The 22,690-nt window shown below is 38.8% G+C and overlaps 1 protein-coding gene across 1 annotated transcript in view; it reads right to left on the reverse strand.

The window, feature by feature from the left end:
• The window catches only part of LOC113121634 (gamma-aminobutyric acid receptor subunit rho-3-like), a 34,458-nt gene extending 25,553 nt beyond the window's left edge, over positions 1–8,905 (reverse strand). Inside the window, exons 1-2 of the mRNA XM_026292306.1 lie at positions 8,769–8,905; positions 3,315–3,427 (exon numbers count right to left, since the gene is read on the reverse strand). Of these exons, the coding sequence (XP_026148091.1) occupies positions 3,315–3,427; positions 8,769–8,905 (250 nt within the window). The remainder of the gene's footprint in view (positions 1–3,314; positions 3,428–8,768) is intronic.
• Between the last annotated feature and the right edge of the window lie 13,785 nt (positions 8,906–22,690).

The raw sequence follows: 22,690 nt of genomic DNA on the forward strand, positions 1-22,690 counted from the left end.
AAATCACATTTACTTCAAATTGCATATGCTATACACCACAGCTTTGGTAAAACTTGCTGTATAGTTTTAGAATCTAAGATATATTATTATATAATCTAAGGTATATTCTCTGAATCCTTTTATACATTTCAAATTTAGGTATAGTGCTTGCTCTCTGCTGTCTGGAAAAACAGTTGAGCCAATCAGAGCTTTTTGTGCAAGATAAGCAATGGAGACATGGGAGATCATTTTCCAGAGCCAGAACCACAGAAATAAAAGAGGTGGCAGGTTCTGATGGGTCCTGTTACAGACACTTACAGTTACATCCTCATTTTCTCCTTCATACCATACAGATCTATGACTGGTCTGGAAAAAAGTGTTTTCTTATGCCATCACTGTTTGGAACAGCAGCTGAAGACAAAAAGTCTCTTCAAAGGATTTAAACAGCTCAGAAAAATCATTGGTACTCACCTCCCCACTTTGGAAAACATTTATCATACTCATTGCATTAAAGAGCATCCTGGTCACCATCTGTTTACCCTCCTGACATCTGGGAAGTGTTATAAGACAATAAAAGTCTGCACAGTTACATTAAAGAACAGTTTCTATCCCAGTGCAGTGCTGCGGTTGAATCAATCATTAGATAACCAGGAGTACCTGATCAGACTGGGTAACATGCATACCCTTATGTGCACACATCCAATTCATTTTATATGCTATGTGGTTATTGTTGTTACATTGTCTGAGAAGACTTTCACAGTAATGGCACAAACTGCCTTAAAGTGTACATACTAGGACAAACAAGAACAGTGAAAAACAAATCCGCCATCCTAAACTATTTTTTTTTTCTATTTCTGTTTATTATGAGAGGAATGACTCTGCTTATCAAATCTGAGGTTGGTTACCTGAAACTGCAGCAAGGCAGTGTGACGCAGTGGAGAGCCGTACACCAGCATTTGGCAGGCGACCAGCTGAAACCAGGTCCTGCTGGTGAGTCAGTTACAGGCATTTGGTATCATGATGCAGAACTATGACGTGAAAGTTTATAGTAAATGTTGTAGGGATTCATTAAGATTATAGATGTCTTTCTAAGGTTGCTCTCAATATAGAAATACCACAAGATCTGAACATGTGCAAGAACTAACAAGAAATGTCACATGAAGTATTTCTGGAATCTAGACCCTGGAGGCAACTGAAGATGTATGGTTTCAATTCTTTGGCTTTTTTTGGTCTCGCACACATGAGCTATAGGCTTATCTGACGCAGAAAGATCTGAGATTTCCCCCTGCATAAAATTATAGTGCCTGGAAATGCCACAGGGCCATGGGGCAGACAGTGGTGCTTTCACTGACCCCACCCTGAATGACAAGCAAGACCACAGAGACGCTGATCAACCACATAGGCTGAGAAGACAGAAACAGTGGGAGATATGGTGGCAACAAGCAGACTGTGTGTGTGGCAGTGGTCACTAGAAACTTAAAGGCTCAGTGTGCAGTGCTTGGGAGGTGCAGAATCTCACCACTAGATGCTGCAAAATCTTTTACATTTTACACACTACATGTTTAAGGTGCCCCATGGTAAAATAGCACCTGATCCTGAAAGGTTCCCAAATAATCAGTGGTGAAATCAGTTTTTAAACCTTATAAAAGCAGAAAAATCTTGCAAAATGGAAAATTGCTCTGTTAAGTGGTAGAGTTTTACTTTTAGAAAGTATTTGCTCTGTGGCAGGGTAGCTGGGGGTGGTGGAGGTTCACTTTAGGTGATGATATTGTTTATGATCATTGGTTGTGATGGCACTTGTACTGAGTGTTCTCTGTTGTGAAGTGTAATTTGTAGGCACTACAGCAGATCACAGTTTGAATCCTGTTTCGTACCAATACCAGGGTTTATAGGGCAGTAAACTGCTGTGTTGAAACAACCTTATTAATTCACATTGGGGGGCCAATGCATAGAGTTCCATCAAAAAGAAAATCTGCAATGAAAATGTATGAAGTGATATATTAGACAGGAAGCAATTTTTAGAAGCTAAGGTTGTTTAGAAAGTTTGAAAGAAAGAAAACAGAGGTTTGCATAATGTTTTAAATGAGCTCTTGTGAAAGAGTTTGCATTTTATCAGTGCAACAAGATGAATTCATTTAATGGAGAATGTTGTTTGCTGAATAACTGACCTGACTGGAATGTTATCAGCTACTGAATGGCTTGTTTGGGCTTCTTATCAGTTAGTTATGCCTTAGTAGGTCTTTACCTATGTACTTGAAGGTTCAGTAGGTTGTCATCATCCTATAGATCTTCATTGCCATCATTACAGTAACATAGAGAGTTCCTGGAGTATGCATGGCAATAACTCAGCTATGTTTAGGCATTAAAGGTAATTGGTTAGAGTTAGGAAAAGATTGTGACTTGCATTGCATCAACCTACAGCTACCACAGGTCACTATGTACTACAGGTGCACATTCATTGATCTAGAAAAAAAAAAAAAAAGACTTCCCACCTTCTCTTGATGAAAAAATACAGAGTTGCTGTATTTACTGCACCTCGACTTCTAGAATACATTCATATTACATGCTCAAGCAGTACAAATTAATTTTTTATCCTAAGTGATTCAGAGCTAACATTTTCACAGAAATGTTAACAAACCAATTCAGTCTGACTATTTGAGCTATTGTCTCACTCCTTTGCACATATCACCTGTTGTAATCAGTCGGTGTCGGCCCACACAGACTGGTACAGTAAAACAAACAGTGGCGGGTCAGATGAGGTAGTTTCACATTTGTTCTTCTGAAACTGATACACAGTATAATTTTAAAGCATGATAATTTATCATTGTGCACTGTGTTTGCATGAAATGTGTGGCTGTCTGCATGCATTGTTGTGTGTTTGATTGTGTTACTGCAGACGTTAGTTTGTTTCCCACCCCTCCATCTGCTACAGACCTGGAATATAATCCAGATTAATGCACATGAATCCCCCCAACTCACACACACACACACACACCCTCACACACATAGAGGTACTCATTATACTGTCAAATCACACACAGGGACACAATCACATTTGAGGGAGCTCTAACAGTTTTACAATATTTCCAATGCATTAATGCTCAAAGACACTTGTGCCACTACCCAGTGTTGTAATCTGGGTCAGTGTTCGTGTTTTTTTGTCTGGGTGACCCAGTGCCCATCATCACATCATCAATCCACTGCATCATCATTACGGGACGAGTGATTTTCTCTGTTAGACAATGTGCAAGTGAGTGGATTAAATCATCAGGGATCAGAGATGAAATGATGTGTGCCTTTGTGTATCTGACCACGTGTGTGTGGGTGTGTCTGACCTCCAAAACCTGGTCTGATAGCAAAGTCGTGCTCCTCGATTCTCAGCAGCTGTTCACTTTTTATGAGCAGCATTTTGGTGCTGTCCTGCCGCTTCAGTTTGTAGTCAATCCGTCTGCAGAGACATACAGACAATATGTTCAATGATCAGTTTTGGTTAATAGTAATGACAAATTGTGTGTTTTCTGTCTTTCTCTATGGTCTCCCCCTCCCTGCCTCCCTCTCTTTTGCCTGCTCTTCACTTGCCAAAAACCCTAACCTTGATCAAAGGCATGGCGTGATTCCATGAACAAATGAACACATGTGCACATGTGCACACGTGTGCACAATTTCTCTGTCTCCAACACAAACTATTTTATCATCCAGCTGCAGGATTGACAAAACCAGCTCCTGGCAGTGTGTTGCTCTAATGTGGATAATAAGCAAGCGTATACTACATTTCCCAGTGTAAAGTCAGTTGGGTGAAAAATGTACTTCAATACTTTTACTTTTATAATACTTTGGACTTTTATTTATTCCTCTAGAGAAACAATGCACAGCTTTATGATAAATTATTGCACAGATTTCTTCTTTTAAAGAACTGAAACCATGTTTAAAATCATGACATTTAATTTTCAAAGAAGGACATGATGTGGTGTTAAACATCTTGATGAAAACCGTTTTTCTGCCCAGTGTGTAGGCCTACATGTTGCTAACCTGAATCTTGACTGCAGCTCTCTGAGAAGCACTGCGTTAAAAAACTGATGTTGCTCTGGTAAATCTGATTTAGTCACTTCGGCTTAAATTCCTGAATCATTACATTTCTCATAACATCTTTACAGCATCCAGGGAAACAGTCAGGTCAAAGTCTGCATCCTGATGATTCCATTCAAAACAACTCACAAAAGCTGAACAGTAAAAAAAGGGACCCCTACAAGAATGACATATGTTACCTGGTCACAATGTTTAGAGATAAAATATGCATAATAGATACCTGTCTTATTATATTTTCATTAATACATAAATTAAGTGGAATTTAGTGGAATAACAGAAGCTTTGTTTGTGGATTGGGATTGTCATGATTGTTTTAGTGTTTCTTTTTTTTTTTCTTCAGCTCTGGAGCTTTCAGCCACATCCCATGACCTTCATTATGAGCTTTCATGGTTGGTTTAGTTGTTATTTAAGTATGTCATTCCAGTCACATATCAGGGGAGTGTAAAACCCTGTCTTTGCTGTCCTCAGACAACATAAAATAGATACTGTATTTAAGTACATTGAAAAGTACTATATATGCCTATAATTCAACCACAGAAACCCAGACAAGATGATGCTCAGCATGTGCAAGGTGTAATTACAGCTCGAGCACAGCTGTCTCTTCACTGTGATACATACTACACTGTCAGAACAAATGTTAGGTCAAAACCATTGTGTGTGTGTGTCCGTGTGGGCATGTGTTTGTGTGTGTATTTGGGTGGTGAGGTGACACACACACACGTGGAGCAAATGAAGCAAGCAAGCAACAAAAACTCTTTCCGAGTTTGAATGAATGAAATGAATGAAAAGCCTATTTTGAAAGTCACACCCCTTGATGCAGACAAACAAGGACACACACATTCATGTCTTTCTTTCTACAGGTACATTATGAGGGTACACCTTAAACTACAGGTAACTGTATCCTTAAGTTTAACTTAAGGTTAGCTGACACTCTAAAATTCAATGTTTTATTAGGCAGAGTTTTAATGGTCCCCACAATGTGAGTAATAATAGACGCACACACACGTGTTCCTCTATCATTGTGAGGGTCACTAAAATTTATTTGAGCCAAATCCTATTTCATAATCTGTTAAATTAACCTTGAATCAAACACTATAATTCCCCTGAAACAAAGCAATTTAACATGTCAACCCTGAAGCTTTCAATTAATTAAACCTATTATGAGATTTAACACTAAACCTGGCCCAGATTTAACTGATGTTGCTTTTTAGGATAATCTTCCAAATCTTCATTTTGATCCTTATAAAGGCAGAAGTACATACAAATACACATACACACACTTTTTTAATTCAAATAATCACTCACAGAAAATACGACAGGACAGGTATGACAGATGAGTCCAGCCTGGCTGCTACTGTTGACAAACGCATTCAACCATAACCACAGCTGTAACATGACAATGATCTCATGCACACACACACACACTGAGCCGTAGAAGTCGTGGTTAAAGTAATTTAAGTCTTATTTATACCTTTTATCATCTCCTTTAAAAGACACAATTGGGAAATTGGTTTGTTAAAGTTAGCGTAGAGGACCAAGTCCAGCTCATGTTGCACTGGCAGCCTGAGTGTTAGGAATCGCTAATAGGTGAACCCAAATCCACAGCCTCCTCAGGCAGGTAAGGTAAACTTTAATGTTCACACAGGCAGGAAAAGGCAGAGACAAACCAGCAATGTGTCAAAAATCAGGTAATCAGTCCATACAGGCAAAGTTCCAGGGAATAAGCAAAACAGTAATCCAAGACGTCGCAGAGGATCATAAACAAACATGAACGGGTAAGCCGACTGAACTCTGGGTTACAGCGCAGACAAACAGGCAACTAGTGCAGCCCTGAACTCCTGTCTATATACTTCCCTGATTGGGACAGAGTTATTGAGCTGCACGTGGAAGATTGGTAAACTGGAAGTAACGTGACCGAAATGGCTATTGTATGCATTTCAAAATAAGATTGGAAATAATATTAATTCATGACACTGGGGCAACAATCTATCACTTTAGTCAAGTGGTTAAACCACACAGCCTGTATTTAACTGAAGCCTTTCCTCCTGTAAAAAATGTTACAGTTCGGTGTCATCTAATTTCTATATTAATTATCACACAAGGGAAAGAAGAAGCCAAGTGAAGTAGCATAAATCATAGCATAGATCTAGTTCATTTTTTCCATATTCACAACCAATCACAGTTCTGACAGAAATTAGCAAGTGAAATTATGTTTCTCCTATAATGACCCTGAACCATCCCTTAGTCATGTTGCTACAGGCCTAGACTGCCGGGGGACTTCCCATCATGCACAGAGCTCTCCTCCCCCCTCACATGTATATGCCACCATGGAATGTCATTAACTTTGTGCTCTCTCTCTCCTGTAGTTTGTGCTCTCTCTCTCTCGCTCTCTCTCTTTTTCCCATCATGCCTCTAAAAACAGTAGGTCAGTTTGATGGCCTTTTTGAGTTTACTATAAATGAAGCACACCTCCTTGAACAAGGGTCAACAACAGCAGTTTACCGCAGTCTCTGTATAAAATCAGCTTTAAATGTAGCAGGGAATGGGCTTATCCTCATGTATCTGATATCACAGGTAGAAGTCACAAGGACAGTTTCGACACTGCTAAAAAAAGGTAGTATACCCCACTGAAACATGCCCAAAGGGTTTGTCCATGTCATTGCCCCCCAGAACCATTTTACTTACAAGTTCACACATTTACGCTGTGTTGTTTCGGTACTGCATTAACACCACTTAACAAATGAAAGAGGTCTTGTTCACCTGACATTCAGGGCCCTGCTGTGATTTTATACAGGGGATCAAGATTATGTTAACTCACAGCTGTTGTAACTAATGAACAGGGAAATGTGGCTTTCACAGTTTTACTACCTACTTTAGCAGTAAAAGATTTTTATTGTAGAGAATCACTTTGTTACATGTGTGACACTGAAAATGTGCAGTCTATTTAATAATAGTTTTTTGATATATGAACAGACCCAATTAGCACATAGTCATTTTCTCCTGCTCGCTTCTAAAAAGCTTATTTTTTATAAACATTTTCTCTTCCTTTCTAACTAATTTTATTCTTCTGCACCTTCAGCGGGTTTACAGAACAGCCCACAGTTTACAGTGTAGCTTTGCATTTGAAGTAGCTGCCGATAAATACTTCCTTGTGGTAGCTGCAGTGGAAGAAATCCAGATCATGGGGAATGTGAAATGAGGAAATAAGAAATAAATTAGTAACCATAGTACTGGGAAACAAAAACAACACAGAAATTTTGCAGAATGTAATAATTCAGTGATTTTTCATCAAATGACACAAAGCACTAAGCTTCATTCATTAATTTTGTTTTCCATGAGAACCGCACAGCTGGCTGCTGCTCCCTTTCTGTTAAACAAATAAAACCTGTTTGAGTAACTCACAGCAAAAGCTGGAAATAGTACAATATATGAAACATGACCACTTTAATTAAGCTACACTATCCCAAGAATGCTGCTATGAAATTAAGTTTTTAATGTGTAAATATATGTGTGCATGGTCATTTCATTTTTAAAGAAAATTAAACCAAGAAATTGTACAAAGCTGGTATTTTCTTCATAGTTTCTATATATAATGAAACAGGGAGGGAAAAGTGGGGACATCTGTGTGACATTTTCCTCAGAAGTGAACTCAGTTTCCTGACAAACAACAAAAATGCTGTAAAAAAAGTAAAAGAAGGAGTTAGTGAGCTGGCTGTGATTAATGCCATACACAACATAGAAACTGCTTTATGTTAATGACTTTTACTCTGAAAAGGGGCAAAAATCCAATTCCAGTGTTTGAATGTATAACTGGTGTTAACATGACGTAATATTGAAGGAGTAGTATAGAAGTAGCACTGGGCCCTAAAGGACTAATTACAGCTTTGATTTATTTGCTTGTGGTATTTATGTCCTGATGAAGAGGTAGAAACGTGTGTGAGTGCTTCAGATATAACTTTTCTCCTTCTCTTGCCTAACAGGTACTTGAAGAATGTAATATTTCTATGTTACGTCTTTATTTTGGCCACTTACAGTTTCCTAGCCATAGTACATGCAAAGCTGATTGAGCATTTAACCTCTGCATCACTCGATATACTATTATTTTGATATACTTGACGTTGTTATTTACATACTTCTATGTGAGATATTGAGATTGGAGATACATTTTCTGAATGACTTTTTGACACAGAACATGAGGAGGTCACTGTTCTTTAAGAGCAGACTTTCTACTGACCTTGAATAAAGTGGCTGCAGACTAATCTTTGAGAAATTTTACAAATACAAGACTTCCACTGGTAGAATCGCACAACACAAAGAGTCCTATAGAGTCATATATATTGACCTTGTCTGCAGTTTGAGGATTTCGAGGAACAGTTACGGCTGTCGTTCATTTGGTGCGTTATAGGGAAAATGCTTGATTGTATAACATGAACTGGATACTGAACTCAAAGATGGTGGTTGGTCATTCAGACAAATATTCCTCACCTGATGCATGAGCCAAAAAAGGTTTTCTAGTCTCCATGTTTGTTTTTGAATTGCGTGGCCCAATGAACATGTGCTTTGGTGCTTCCCACATGTGGCCCATAGATTTTATATTATAATGGCATAAAGAAAACAAACATCACTTTTCTAAGCTCAGGGAAATTTAATAAATATAAAACCTCTGTGGGCAGAGTGTGTGAGTGTGTGTCTGTGCTTCTCACCCTCCAAACTTAAACTTGCTGTTTTCTCCGTGGAAGGCCTCCTTGTGTTTCCTCCGTCCAGAGCTCCGACCACCAGTCACTGTGCCAACAAGGCTGGCCGCTGCCAGGGCCAGGCAAGTCAGCACTTCTGCCTTCATGTTTCACAGGTTTTGCCACCACAATGGACACAATCCACCATCCAACCCTCCTCCACCTCCACGTTTCTGCAGTTAAACCATCCACACTCCTGCTGACTAACACTCGTGGTATTAGTCAAACATCCCACAGCAGCTGGAAGTTTCCTCAGCCAGAAAGTTCCAAGACCTTGATGTTTTATCTCACATGCCCCTGTATGCATACTTACATTCATGCATTTCTGCATCTGGTGCTTGTGCAGCTTCTGAGTCTGCGGATGAACATCCCATCCGCGATGATATCCAGGAACCGTTGTCTTCTGCCCCAGCTGCACATTACCCATTCGCTCCTCCCCTCTCTCGCAGTCTGGATCTGTCTGTTTTATCTGTGGTTTTGTGAATCTTTCTATCTCTGATTAAAATCGATATGAATCTATTCCTCATGGTGATAGAGGAATGACACTAATTCCACCCTAATCCTCTTATCTACAGCCACAGCAATCTTTCACTAACCTACAAACAGTCACACACACACATCCATGAAACAATGAAAAAAGAGGCACCTGGTGTGATTATTATGAGGATAGCGCAAACCTCCACCTTGTGTGTGAATGTGTGTGTGTGTGTGTGTGTGTGTGTGTGCCTGGTATAGTGGACTGGACTAAAACTTGTTTACACACTGTGTGGCTCGGCCTTCTCTGGACCAGTAGCCAATAGAGGTTATGTATGGTTAAAGTCTCCAGGAAGTTAATGTAAGGCAATGAAAAGTCCTATTAAGGAACAAAGCCAAATGAAATGTGTGTGTGTTTGTGTGTGTGGAGGGAGATTTTTGTGTGAGAAAATGAATCACGGGTTTGGAAGCAGCTCAGGCAACAAAAGGTCATCAAGATCAGCTGAGATTTAATCCGAGCTGGAGTGGAGTGAACTGCGTATAATCTAACGTCACCTAGCGCCTTCGTAAGCTTCCACCTTTGGATAATATAATGCCACACACACACACACACATACTAAAATACACATATTTTTCTCAACTTTTGTGAGGACTTACATTTATTTCCTGGAGACTAACACTGACCTGAACCTCATACTGACCTTAAGTCATTACCCTAAAATAAATCTTCATTAATCAGTTCATCCATCCATCATCTATACCCCCTTAGTCCTAACCAGGGTCCCAGGGATCTGCTGGAGCCTATCCCAGCTCTCTTTGGGTGAAAGGCAGGGGTCCACCCTGGACAGGTCGCCAGTCCATCCTATGGCTTAATCAGTTTTATACACTGTAAAATTTACCTTTTTTTTTTACATGTACCTGTATAAATACAGAATATTTTGGTTTTAGAAACATACATTTACTGTAATCATCACATAATAAACCTCATAAAATCTACACTGTAAAATTACAGAAATGCATCTTTTGAAGAGATACACTGCAAAATATCAAAATACTACCAAAAAGACTTCAGCAGTGGCTGCTGTAAATTAATCATGTTAAATAAAAAAAATTTATTCAAAACACCAAAACACAAATACTGTGTTTCCAATATGTAAATTGAAATCAGTAATTTTAGTTTTATTTGTATTGTGTATTGTGATATACTGTTAATAAATAAAATAATTCTTAAAAAACTGTCATTTACGGTCATTTAAATCAATCAGTCAATCAATTTATGTAACACTTAAACACAACTGGAAGTTGAAGAAACACTTTACATATCAGATAAAAATAACATACAACAGGAAAGATAAAAATACAAAGAAAAACTATGCATAGAGATTTAAAATTCTAAAATACAAGCCAATGAAGAGAGCAGAGAAAGGGAATTACAGGTATATGATTGCACTTTGAGGTATTACTTAAAAGACAAGCAGTAGTGTTTTGGACCAGTTGGAAGCTATAGCATTCTAATAGTCTGCTAATATTTCTCCAGGCTTAACAGTGAGTCCATAAGGGCCAGAGTATGTCCTTGTTGATGTGTTGGAGCCTTCACCATTTGGTTCATGTCAAAGGGATCCAACAAGGATATAAATGCATTTGCCAGCTGGTTGGTTGGGCAGCAGACATGGATGTTAAAATCACTACAAATTAAAAAAAAAATCTTTTCCTGACAACACTAGCAAGAAACTCAGAGAATTAATGAATCATCTTTTTTCTAAAGTTTAGGTGAAGCCACTGCCAACAGTAGAGTAAAAATCAACCACATATAATTACAGCTCGAAGCTGGACAAGCTGTCTGTAGGAATTAAACAGCAGCTAAAATTGTCTATAAAAATAGAAGCCAAGCCTCCACCTCGGCCAAAGCCTCACAGAGAGCTGAGGAAGGAGAATTTCAGAGAAGGCAATGTTTTCACCTGCTTTCAGCCAAGTCTCAGTCACTTAAAGGAAAATCAGCCCACAGGAGAAAAAGACGTCACCAATCTGATTTGTAAGATGGCAAAGATTTAACGATTTGCAGCAGCTGTGTATTGATGATTGATGCATTTGACTCCACATCTCCTCCTCTGGTCATATTCAGCAGAATCTGGTTGCAAATGAATCACAAACGGAAGATGGCAGCTACATATCCAAAATAGTTTGGCTTTACTTTTTCATAATTGAAGGAATAACTGACATGTAGTCTATGGTTTCAACAGGTTTATTTTATTATTAGATTATATGATATAAGTGTTTCTCCAAAACAAATATTAGACAAGGGAAGGATCAGCTTATAATTAGAGCAATGACATTTTTAAAAAAAATGTTTTTGTGTTTTGTTTGTTTCAATCTTTTAGTTTTGCGTGATACTGTACAATATTCTAACATCCTGAATTAAAGAATTAACTATGTCTCTGGTTTGTTATTAAAAAGGTTTTGCTCATTTGTTTTGTGGGATGTCGCTTTACTGTAGCTGTAGAGGCTAAACACAGTTCTAATAATAAAATTCATGTTTAAAACGTTAGAAATCCTGAAAAGACTGCAACATTAATTCAATTCAATATAGCACCAAATCACAATACAATCATCTCAAGGAATATTACAGAAAACAAAAAAACCCAACAAATCCCTTATGAGCAAGCACTTAAGTGCACTTACACTTAAAAAATATCTTTATAGATTAAATGCCCCTCTTATTAGATGTTTGCATATTGCTTGAAAGCTAAGTGTTACCCAATTTTATTTAGAGTGCACAGAAATCTAATTAGAAATTAATGTCATTATTAGCGTCATTATCTCATGATTCACCATCTACCAGTTTTTCCTCTGGTAATTCATCATCCACTACATGTGTTTTTCTTAAATGACTAAAGCTGAGTAAACAATGATTTGATGATTAACAGGAAATACAAAGCAAGCCCACTCTGCTGATGTTGTAAGATGAAACTTCTACATTTTATGCAATATCTCATTTGGCGTGATGTGATTTGCCTTATATTTTTCACGTGCTTTGAGCTCAGAATTTAACTGTAGAGTCTATTTGTGTCTCAGCAGGTGTTTTACAGATTGTCTGTTGGGTGTTTGACATATAGCACATAGCCCAGGGGTGCACAGCCTGCACTAAAACAGCTCTGTACTGTGAAAACAAACCCTCCTGACATTTAATGGTGCTGTGAAGGAAACACTAACTTTTATGGAGACTGTTGTGTGTGTGATTTTGTGTGTATATATATATATATATATATATATCTATATATGTGTGTGTGTGTGTGTGTGTGTGTGTGTGTGTGTGTGTGTGTGTGTGTTTTTTTTAACTTTGCCAATCACAGCCAACTCCACCCATTTAGAGGGTGTGTGTCTGTGTGTGTGAGGAGTGACCTCACCCTGCCTACAACGCTTTGTGTCCGATGAAATGTGTGTGTCAGTGTGTGTGTGTGCTGCCTATTCTCGAAAATAACCTGTTGAGCCAGTCAAGCTAACACTCAGGAGGCAACAGGCTCGGCACTTCTTTTCCTCCTAGTGGACCTCTCTAACTGGAGCTCCAGCTGAGTCACCGTGAGTATCTCTTTGTCTTTTCTTAGCTTTCACACAGAATTCCCAGCATGTCAATGACACAGCGTGTTAAGGCATGAATTTCAGCACTGTAACAGCTCTATGTGAACATATCAATGTAGAAAAAGATTTCTTTTGTGGCTTTCCAGAGAGATTTTATTGTTGAGTTCCAGGGGCATGTGTACTAAGATATTGCATTTGTTGCTGTGTCAAGGACATTTTTATAAATGGGTTAAGGTTGAGACAAATCCAAACTGATGCTTTTTGCTGTGAAAAGAAGGTAACAGAACTTTGGGCAGTTTCGATGCTATGGTCATGTTTAAACATCCCACAGCAGCCATTCATTCATTCATTCACCAACTCAGACACAAATTTAAGTGGAGATTTAATCATGTGCGGGGTTGCAGTTTCGAGATAAGCTATGAGTGCGTCTCAGGTTAGAGCTAATGTTAAAGTTGCTATTAACAGTGTAAAATTCTGAAACGAGTTGCTGTAAATTTTAGAGGCTGCAGTGTGAGTATAGTGTGTTCCTGCACAATTCTACATTGACATACTGTTGCATGGTCTTACTTTCTCATTTTGTTCTTTACTTTTTATTTGATGCTGTAATAAGCTGAACTTAAGGTTGGCCTGTACCAGAGGTCAAAGAGTTATTAATAGTGTCTCAATAACAGATATGTTATTAATACACTGTAAGGTGTTTTAAAAGAAGTGCGTGTGCATTAGAGGTAATAAAAGGTTTTTCCTGCACTAATTTGCAGTAGTTTATTGTTGTTTTCTCATGTTTTATTATATTCGTCTGTGCATGTTACTTCCAGCTGTTGAAAATCTAAATGTAAGATACATTCGATTTAAGATAATCTGGGACTTCTGTGCTCAAATACTTGTAATAACACTAAAGTTACTTGCTGCTGTGACATTAAGGGATTGATAGAGGGAAACGTGTCACTATGTTTTAGAAGCAGCAGAGCGACTATAAAATCAGTGACATATTTTTGTACTTTCCCATGATTTACTGTACGGTTACTTTAAGAAAGCTCTCAGTTGCTGTAAATACAGTGAGTTGACTGGACCTGGTCTTTATAACTCTCAAAGCTGTTTGATCTGGTGCTATTGTATGTTGATGGTTGCACAGAAGTGAGTGCTGTTCATCCCTGCACAGTTTTTTAACATATAGTTGCATTTCCTTGTAATTTCATACTACTTTGTGTACATGTGAGTTGGTGCTTTACGCATGTCAAAGCGACCTCAATTAATTTCTTGTTTCAGTTGTAAGAAAGTGATCTTCACATAGATGGAAGTAGAATAATTTATTCATGGCAATGCAATGGACTCCAAATGTTTTGTCCTTTTATTTCTGCTGCAAGAAACAATTTTGTCATTATTAGGTGCTTGGTAAACTGTTGCTGCACTTTCGCTCAGTTTCCAAGAAAAAATCTTGCAAAAAAATCACCCAACAACTGTCTTTCCAGAGAAGAGGCATCAGCAGTAAATGTCAAATGATGTGCTTCTTCTGTGTCTACCACTTAAATAGGGGATTACCTTCAGCAGAAAGATTCAACAGAAACATGTGAAGACTATGACAGTGACACTTGCTACATGCCTGCTTTATCTCCACTCACCTCTTCTTCCTCTTCTTTGTGTGCCAGTATATTCCTTTACCTTTAAGACTGACTGATTGATTTATCAGGATACGTCACGTTTCCTTGCACTCTTTGAAGTGTGGTACTAAGTTCACCTGTGTTTGTTTTGTATTGTAGAGATAGTGGTGAGATAACATGAGAGGGTTTTATTGTGCTCAAACAACAGATGTATCCTCTTTGTTTTCCACTTGAGTGATAAAAAGAAGGGCTCAATACGACTTATCCAAAGAAATGACACAGAGGAATGTGGGAGAAAAAAGAAAACGGTTGTAGGTTTTCAAGGTTTGCGGCAGCTAAAAGACTGCAGGGCACCAGCTGAAAATCTCAGTTTTGCTGCTGTAACAGGAGATTTGAGATTCCAAATCCTCCCTGCTCATTAAAGGATCAAACTTGAATTCTCCTTAAAAAGACTCACATGTTCTATCACGTTTCATTTTGTTCATCTTCCAGTTTCTTTTATCAACAGGAATGTGACTCTAATTATACTTTTTTCCTGTTACTTTTCCCGTGTATGTGTGTGTGTGTGTGTGTGGGGGTGGTTGTGTGACAGCAAACCACCCAGAAAGATCCAAGGGAAAACCTGTGTGAAGGAAAAAAGAGAGCAAACCCTCAGCTAAAATCACCACTGTGGAACCAATATGGACTGAAGCCCTGTCAGCATATATTTCTCTGCGTAACTGGAGTTTATGTGTGTCTCTACACACTTTCTTTCTGTAGCTGAAAGAAAATCATGTCATCGATACACACCTTGGCCTTTTTCCTCCTCTGGTTCAGCGTTGCCACACCGGACAAAACTCCAGGTAAGACACAAAGGTCTCTTTGTCTGGCAACCTCAAGTGATCTCTCAGCAGGGAAACATTCACAGTGACTGACTGAAGATTTTCTTTACAGAACCAGAGACACAGATCACAGTTTGTTAAGAAAATACAAAAAATCTCTGTATCTTAAAGCTGCAACATTGCAGTTCTTTCCTCTTTGCTGTATAGCTTAGTCTAACTTAGTCTAAAATCTGGTGCCAGGTCAGTATGAACTCAGGATGGAAAAATAACAACCACTGCAAGTGAAGCTGAAGGAAAACTCTGGTCTTATTTTCACAGTTTTGATTATCATTCCTAATGGCTGAGATCATTTTTGACTCAGCGACTATATCTGTGCCATCTGTGGTTGCATAAACTTGTACCACGGTCTATACCACAATTAAACTGAAAATAAAACAGAAAGTCAATGCAGCTGAATTGTCAATAACAACAAAACAGGATATGTACTTTCTCGGCAGTGCCTAAGGGTAATAGTATGTCATACATGTTCAAAATGGACAATTAATTTAGATAAACAAAAGATAAACAATCCTAATTTACAGCCAACATCTTAAGCTTTTAATTGCTTTTACATGTCACAGCCTTGATCAGAACTTCATCATTTAGATGGCTCTGTAGTCGTTATACACTGGTGAAGGAAATATTTTGTTTCTGTACATAAATAAAAACAATACCACAATTTAAAAATTCTCACATGCTTTCAGTTCACTCAAAACATACAGAGGCTTTATCAACAAAGTGTAGTTCAGTTGCATTGGAACTGGCCATTTGGCCTTGGTAGCGCAACTTCAAAAAGCTTACATTTGTACTATGTTTCTGTCTCTAAAACTTCAGTTCAGTTACTCACCAATGTGTGTTTTTATTAACTTCACAATATACCATTAAGTAGCACACTTTATACTTTGACCTATAACTAGTATCAGATTTTATTTTGAGATTCACAAAGCTGTCTAACTTAAATTGATGGCAAACAACTGTTGATGTAAATGTAATGTTATGATATATTTATATGCAAGATAACCAATTAACTAATCCAATTAATAAGGTTTTATTACAAACCGCTCAGCACACTGATTTAATATAATACTATTTTTCTCTATCTGTATCTTCATCTGCACTGATAACATAATGCCACAAAGCAGAACAACATAAAGACACAAAGACCTTCATCATGCAGGTGGATGTGACCTGCCTTCAGACTGGAGCAACCAGAAAGGAGTTGATTAACACTATTTGGTTTTTCCATAGGGAGACAAAACATCTGTCTGCCTAGAGGGCAAAAATAGAAAAATGCACAAAAGACATTACATCGACTATAACAGCAATTCAGACATACATTGTCCCTTTGGGACAAGCTTATTTCATCATTTTGCACATAAAAAAATAAGTTTTTATTTATCTACATACAGTACCTGTGAAAACTTCATGGTAAGCTGCATTTTTCGTGTTTTTCGTAAAATTTAAGCATTTCAGTTCACTGATTGCCTTGAAAATGGATGCAAGTAGTTCCTACAGGTGTCCCAGCTTTTGTTGAGTCCTCCCAACAAACTGTGTGTGTATAAAGGCAGTGTTGGAAAAGACTGTTACTGTACCCTCTGAAGCTTTATTTGGACAATACAGTACAGCAAGAAGTATCACTGTATTTTACTATCATAATGAAAAGGAAAAGACAATAAACAAAGGAAGTCAGGACAATAGGCAAGAACTACTTCCAGGCTGTTTAAGAAAAGAACAAGACAGTTGCTTCAAATGATGAAGGGCAGCACAGTCTCCTGACTCTCCAAGCGAGTGAAAGGAAAGAAACCTACAAGTGCAACACATTTGTTGGAACTTCTGCAACAGAGCTATCTATCCCAACAATATTTGGTTTCAGCTGGAGAGACAATGACACAGTGTGTTAGCTGCTAGGCTAGATTTGATTCACCCAAAAACCCCATCCCTTAAAGTTCAGTAGGTCACTAGAATGGACTGAATGTTTTGTTGTTGTTTTTTTCATTTAAAATGATGTAAGTTCATTTCACACTTTGTTAGATACCTTGAAGGAACCATGTTTGTTTTGTAAATTCCACGAAGACCAAGAATCTGCAAGGGCATGAAATATCACGTCATTGTGTGGGAGGAACCATGTCACTGAGCTGTCAGGCAGGTAAACAATTTGGCTGCCATGCTACGTTGAGCACGTGGGAGTCAGAGTTCATAGTTCATAGTTATTTTACTGCTGCTATGAAAGCTGTGATTTGCAAGAGGAGCAGGCAGCAATGTGAGGAACAGCTGTAAACAAGCGTTGACAGAGTCGTGGTCAGCAGGTGGGGAAATCAAAGAAGTACTCACGTGATAAAGACTGTGCAGCCATTCTGACTGAGCCTGTTACAAAACAGAAACATGGGTGGGTGGACTCACTGAGTAACAAAGTGTCTTTCTGAGAAAAGATTGCAGAGAAGTGTGGAATTCATTTTGGAGCAATTATGCAAATTTTTCCCGTGGTAGGATTGTGTTACACATGCAATTTGGTGACGTTAAAACAGGCATTGTGCATTAGATAGGTCATAAAAAGTGTTGCCATCAAAATAGTAAGATGGGTGTAACCAAGAAAAAAAAATATGAACAAAACTAAAATCTGTTATGTATTTGCGAGGGAGGAGAAACCTTACGCAGATCCGAGTGAGTAACGTCTTTTATTAAGAAAGGAATCTTTTAAGGTGGAAACGAAAAGTGTCTCGACCAGAGAGGTAATTCCAAAAGGAAGAGACCACGGCACACTGATAGCAGGCAGTAGAGATGGTTGCCTGGGGAAGGAAGGCATGCTGGTAGGAGACAGCTGGGCAGCCGAGGAGATGACCTGCGAGAGGAATACACCTGCAAGAAGGCAGGTGGTAGATCCATAAAAGTGGTTCGCCCTTTCCAGCGACACTGCCGCCAGTGTTGAAGCTGCAGGACAGGGAGCTCAGGTTGAGGAAATGGGGGCTCAGGCTGAGGGACTGAGAGCTCAGGCTGAGCAAGTGGCTTTGGCAGGTCCTGAATCTTGAGCTCCCGCGAGCCTCTGTCGGTTTTAGTGGCAGGGGAGACTCTGGCTGTGGGGAATACTGAGATGCAGGAAAGAGACAGGGCTGATGATATTTCTCAGCTTATCCAAGTATTACAGGGCGTGTGAATCCCTACACATCTACATTTGATAAAACTCATATATATACATGCTTTCCAATAAAATATGGTTTATGTTAAGTTACATGTATTTTAAATTATATAAATGTAAGGAGCTCTTTGGTTCATACAGAATCAATAGCTTCATAATAGCTGATGTAGGTCACGGCTTACATGAAAATGCACTACAATCAGTCATGTCCAAATTGTTCAGAGAATGCAAAAACACCAGGTCAAGAATGTGCAGAAGACTCAAAGATTTATAAAATTACTGATGAATAGGGGCATCAAATATGCATATTCAGACCTCTTTGGTCTATAAAGTAAGACATATAGGTAATTTGATTTATTGAAAAACTAAGCTATTTAAAGAGGTAATACTGCCTAAAAAAATACATTCACTTTTTAATATGATGACAACCCAAATCTCTCACCTTTAGGTTTAAGTTTTATCAGCAATAGGTCATGACAAAAGGATTTGTTTGCCAGGAATCTGACATTCAGGAGCCAAAACACACAGGTTATACTTGTTTACAGCATTTATGCTGAGAGGAACCGTTTTAACTGCAGGTTTTTTCTAGTGCAGATTATATTTCCAAGTCCCTCTCCTGAAATGTGAGATTGTAAAACAATAAATACAGGAAAGTAAGAAAGGAGAAATATATTAACATGAAGTAAATACTAAATAACCTCCTGGATAAACACTAGACATTATGGCTGAGATTGTCATATACATTTTTTTTTTAAAATTCACTTCTCACCCTACAAGTGCTATGTGTGTCTTCCTCAATCTCGGGTCCTCTACCAGAGGCCTGGGAGTTAGAGGTTTATTCGCAGTATCTTAGCTGTTCCCAGCACTGCGCTCTTCTGAACTGAGAGCTCTGATGTTGTTCCTGGGATCTGTTGGAGCCACTCTCCCAGTTTGGGGGTCACAGCCCTGAGGCTGCCGATTACCACAGGGACCACTGTTGCCTTCACCTTCCACATCTTTTCTAGCTCTTCTTTCAGCCCTTGGTATTTCTCAAGCTTCTCATGTTCCTTCTTTCTGATGTTGCTGTCACTTGGGATTGCTACATCTACCACTATGGTCTTCTTCTGCTATTTGTCCACCACTACTATGTTGCCATCACTTGGGATTGCTACATCTACCACTACGGCTTTCTTCTGCTGTTCGTCCACCACTACTATGTCTGGTTGGTTAGCCATCACCTGTTTGTCTGCATCTGGAAGTCCTACTGGATGTTACCTCTATTATTCTCCACCACCTGTGGAGGTGTATCCCATTTTGACCTCGAGACCTCCAGCTGATACACAGCACAGATGTTCCTCTACACTATGCCAGCCACTTGGTTATGGCGTTCTATATATGCCCCCAGCCTCTATTGATCTTGTGCTCAGATCCTGTTCTTTTGCTGCTATTATTAGTGCCTCTGTGCTGTCTTTCAGTCCAGCCTTTTCCAGCTGGGATGACATTTCGATATCAGCCATTTCTTGTATCTGTCGGTGGTAGATACCGTGCAGGGGTTTGTCCTGCCATGATGGTTCTTGCTCGTCTCCCTCTGGTTTGGGCTTGTGTTGCCTGAGATATTCACTAAGAATTCCATCACTTGGGGCCATCTTCCTGATGTACTCATGGATCTTTGCCAGACCAGTCCTTGGTCTCCTTCCTTCCTCTTAGTGTACAGTCTCAGGATGCTGGATTTGGGGTGAAACCCTCCAAGCATTGTGAGGAGCTTCCTTGTCTTGACATCAGTGGCCTCTATCTCCTCTTTTGGCCAGCTTATTATGCCAGCAGTGTATCTGATGACCAGTAGGGCGTAGGTGTTGATGGCTTGGACCTTTGTTCTTCCAATTTTGCTGACTTCTTAGGACTTGCTTTGTAGGTATTTGGCTGTGGCTGCTTTCCTTGCGGCTCCTTCTTGGTTCCCATTTGCATGCAGGGTTCCAAGGTACTTGTACCTTTCCTCAACATTCGCTATGGGGCCTTCTGGATGTTCAATTACATCAGTCCTTCCCTCTCTTTATCATGTACTTATCCAGTCCGAATGACATTCCAATGTCGTTGCTGTAAATCCTGGTGGTGTGCTCCAGGGGTGGCCAATGAAATGGCTCTAGGGGTGGCCGTGACTACCCTTGACCACCCCTCTAGAGACGTCCCTGTTAACAGCTGGATAAATTCCTCCTCCTCAGCCTAAGACTTTGATTAGAGACCCGTACTGTTTAACCACAGATCAACCAGAGGCTGATCTTCTTTAATGTGAACGCTGAGCTGGACTTTTGTACTGGGTAACAACAGGGTAACAACATCCTACCAGAATATACTTAAAAGTTTGTTGATATTCCCTTTAATCCTGAATGATTCCTGAATGAGCCCAGGGATCAGAGCTTGTCTTGAAGACTAATCCTTCCAGATAAAAAGACACATGGTCAAACAGAATGATGTCACTATTTGTATACACTGCTCTTCTGCTACTAAAAGAAAAAAATTGAGCTCTGGTAGTTATTTTGACCATTAACCCATCCACGCGTGTGGATGATTAGATGGAAAGTACTCTCTAGGGAATACTGTAGATTAATCCACCACTATAAAAATAATTTTGAACAAAGGGACGATGTCCTACTTGTTTGATAAAATTACCAATTGTTTTGGTCATTTTTCATTAAACTGTATAAATTGCTGAAAAAATGAAGGGGATACTTAAGTATCAAAGTATAACACCAAGTCAGTTAAACTTCAGGAATATAAATCTTTCCATTTACGAAGCATAAGTTATTGTAAATCAGTTTTACCTGTTTTGGTGCAAATGAAAATGACAACAGATGCAATGGAAGGGCCAAAACAAGACAAGCTGTTGTGGTGGCCACAGGTCAAATGCTCCCTGTCCTTCCTGACTGATTCTTCTGAAGTTTTGTTTTTTGCTAATGTTCTTGAGAACCCATAGAGCTAAAACAATAAATGTAACGGTACGAACTAGAAATTTTCCAAGAATAAGGTTTGATTTCCTGCTTTGTGTAATTCACGGGGTAAACATTTCTGTACTGCCCAGATGATTAACCTCGTGGCTGTGTGGCAACAGAGGGATGTTAAGAGTGAATACAGAGAAATTCCCATGTGCCCACATCTATTCAGTACTACCTTGAAAGCATGTTTAGATTAGAGAATAATAATGAGTCCACATTGCATTCATTATGCATGATCTCTCATTTAGAGACAAAATAGGTCAAAAACATCTAACTAGAATAAAAAAAGAAACCCCTTTAAAAGGCTCAGAAGGAGAACACGGTCTATAAGCTCTTAGTATAAATAATGCTCATATTGTACTTATCCTTAATTTGATGTTCCTATTACTTCTCCTTTCTTTTTCTATTCTATTCTTCTTTTTATGATCCTTTGAGGTCACTGTGATATTTATTTAACTCTGTTTGCAATACTGGCGTTTCCAGTGTGTCATCTATAAAGAGTACCAGGTGTAAACAATCTGGTTCTCATTTTTCCATCCTGATAGTTGAAACTGCAGTGCCTAATTAAATAAAGGCATTCAATATAACTGAGCACTAGGGCTCATCTTTTGCCTAGAAAAAAAAACTTATTAAAAAGTAGTAAAAAAAAAGGCTTCACTGCACTGTATCATATAATAGAGGAATTTGTATAGAGTCAGTTTTCACATTTGATTAGCCTCTTTCTTCAAATATTTACTGATCATCTAGTGTTTTTGTATGATCATTCAATAGGACTTGTGATTTAGTCCAAACACTGGTGTTTATGATAACATCTGTGCTTGCACATTACCACCCATGTACATTATGAAGTACAGCAGCAACAATAAAAACAGCAGCACCTTCAAGATTCATTACACCTCTCAGTTTTTGCAGTGACGATGATGCAAATATGACCATAAAGAGCGAAATGTTTCCTCCGCTTGTTTCAATGGGTGAAAAGTTTGTTGTGGGAACTAATAAAAGAGTTCCTCTGAGAAACATGAGCTCTCAGTAAAATACTGAGAATGTGATATGAACCAAATGAAGGAAATATTTCTACATTACACAGGTTTCTAGGTATCAGTACAGTGATGTTGACATCTGACATGCATCAGTAGTTTCTCAGGCTTGGATTTCTTTGTATTACTAAGACTTTTACCTTATTTCCTTGCATATTGTATGGTTAACTCTATAATCGCATTACCAACTGCCCAAGGGAACCCAAAGGCTATGGGATCACTGTGTATTCATTTGGTAATTTGAT

Source organism: Mastacembelus armatus, chromosome 20 (genome assembly GCF_900324485.2).
Source record: "Mastacembelus armatus chromosome 20, fMasArm1.2, whole genome shotgun sequence".
NCBI classification, from domain to species: Eukaryota; Metazoa; Chordata; class Actinopteri; order Synbranchiformes; family Mastacembelidae; genus Mastacembelus; species Mastacembelus armatus.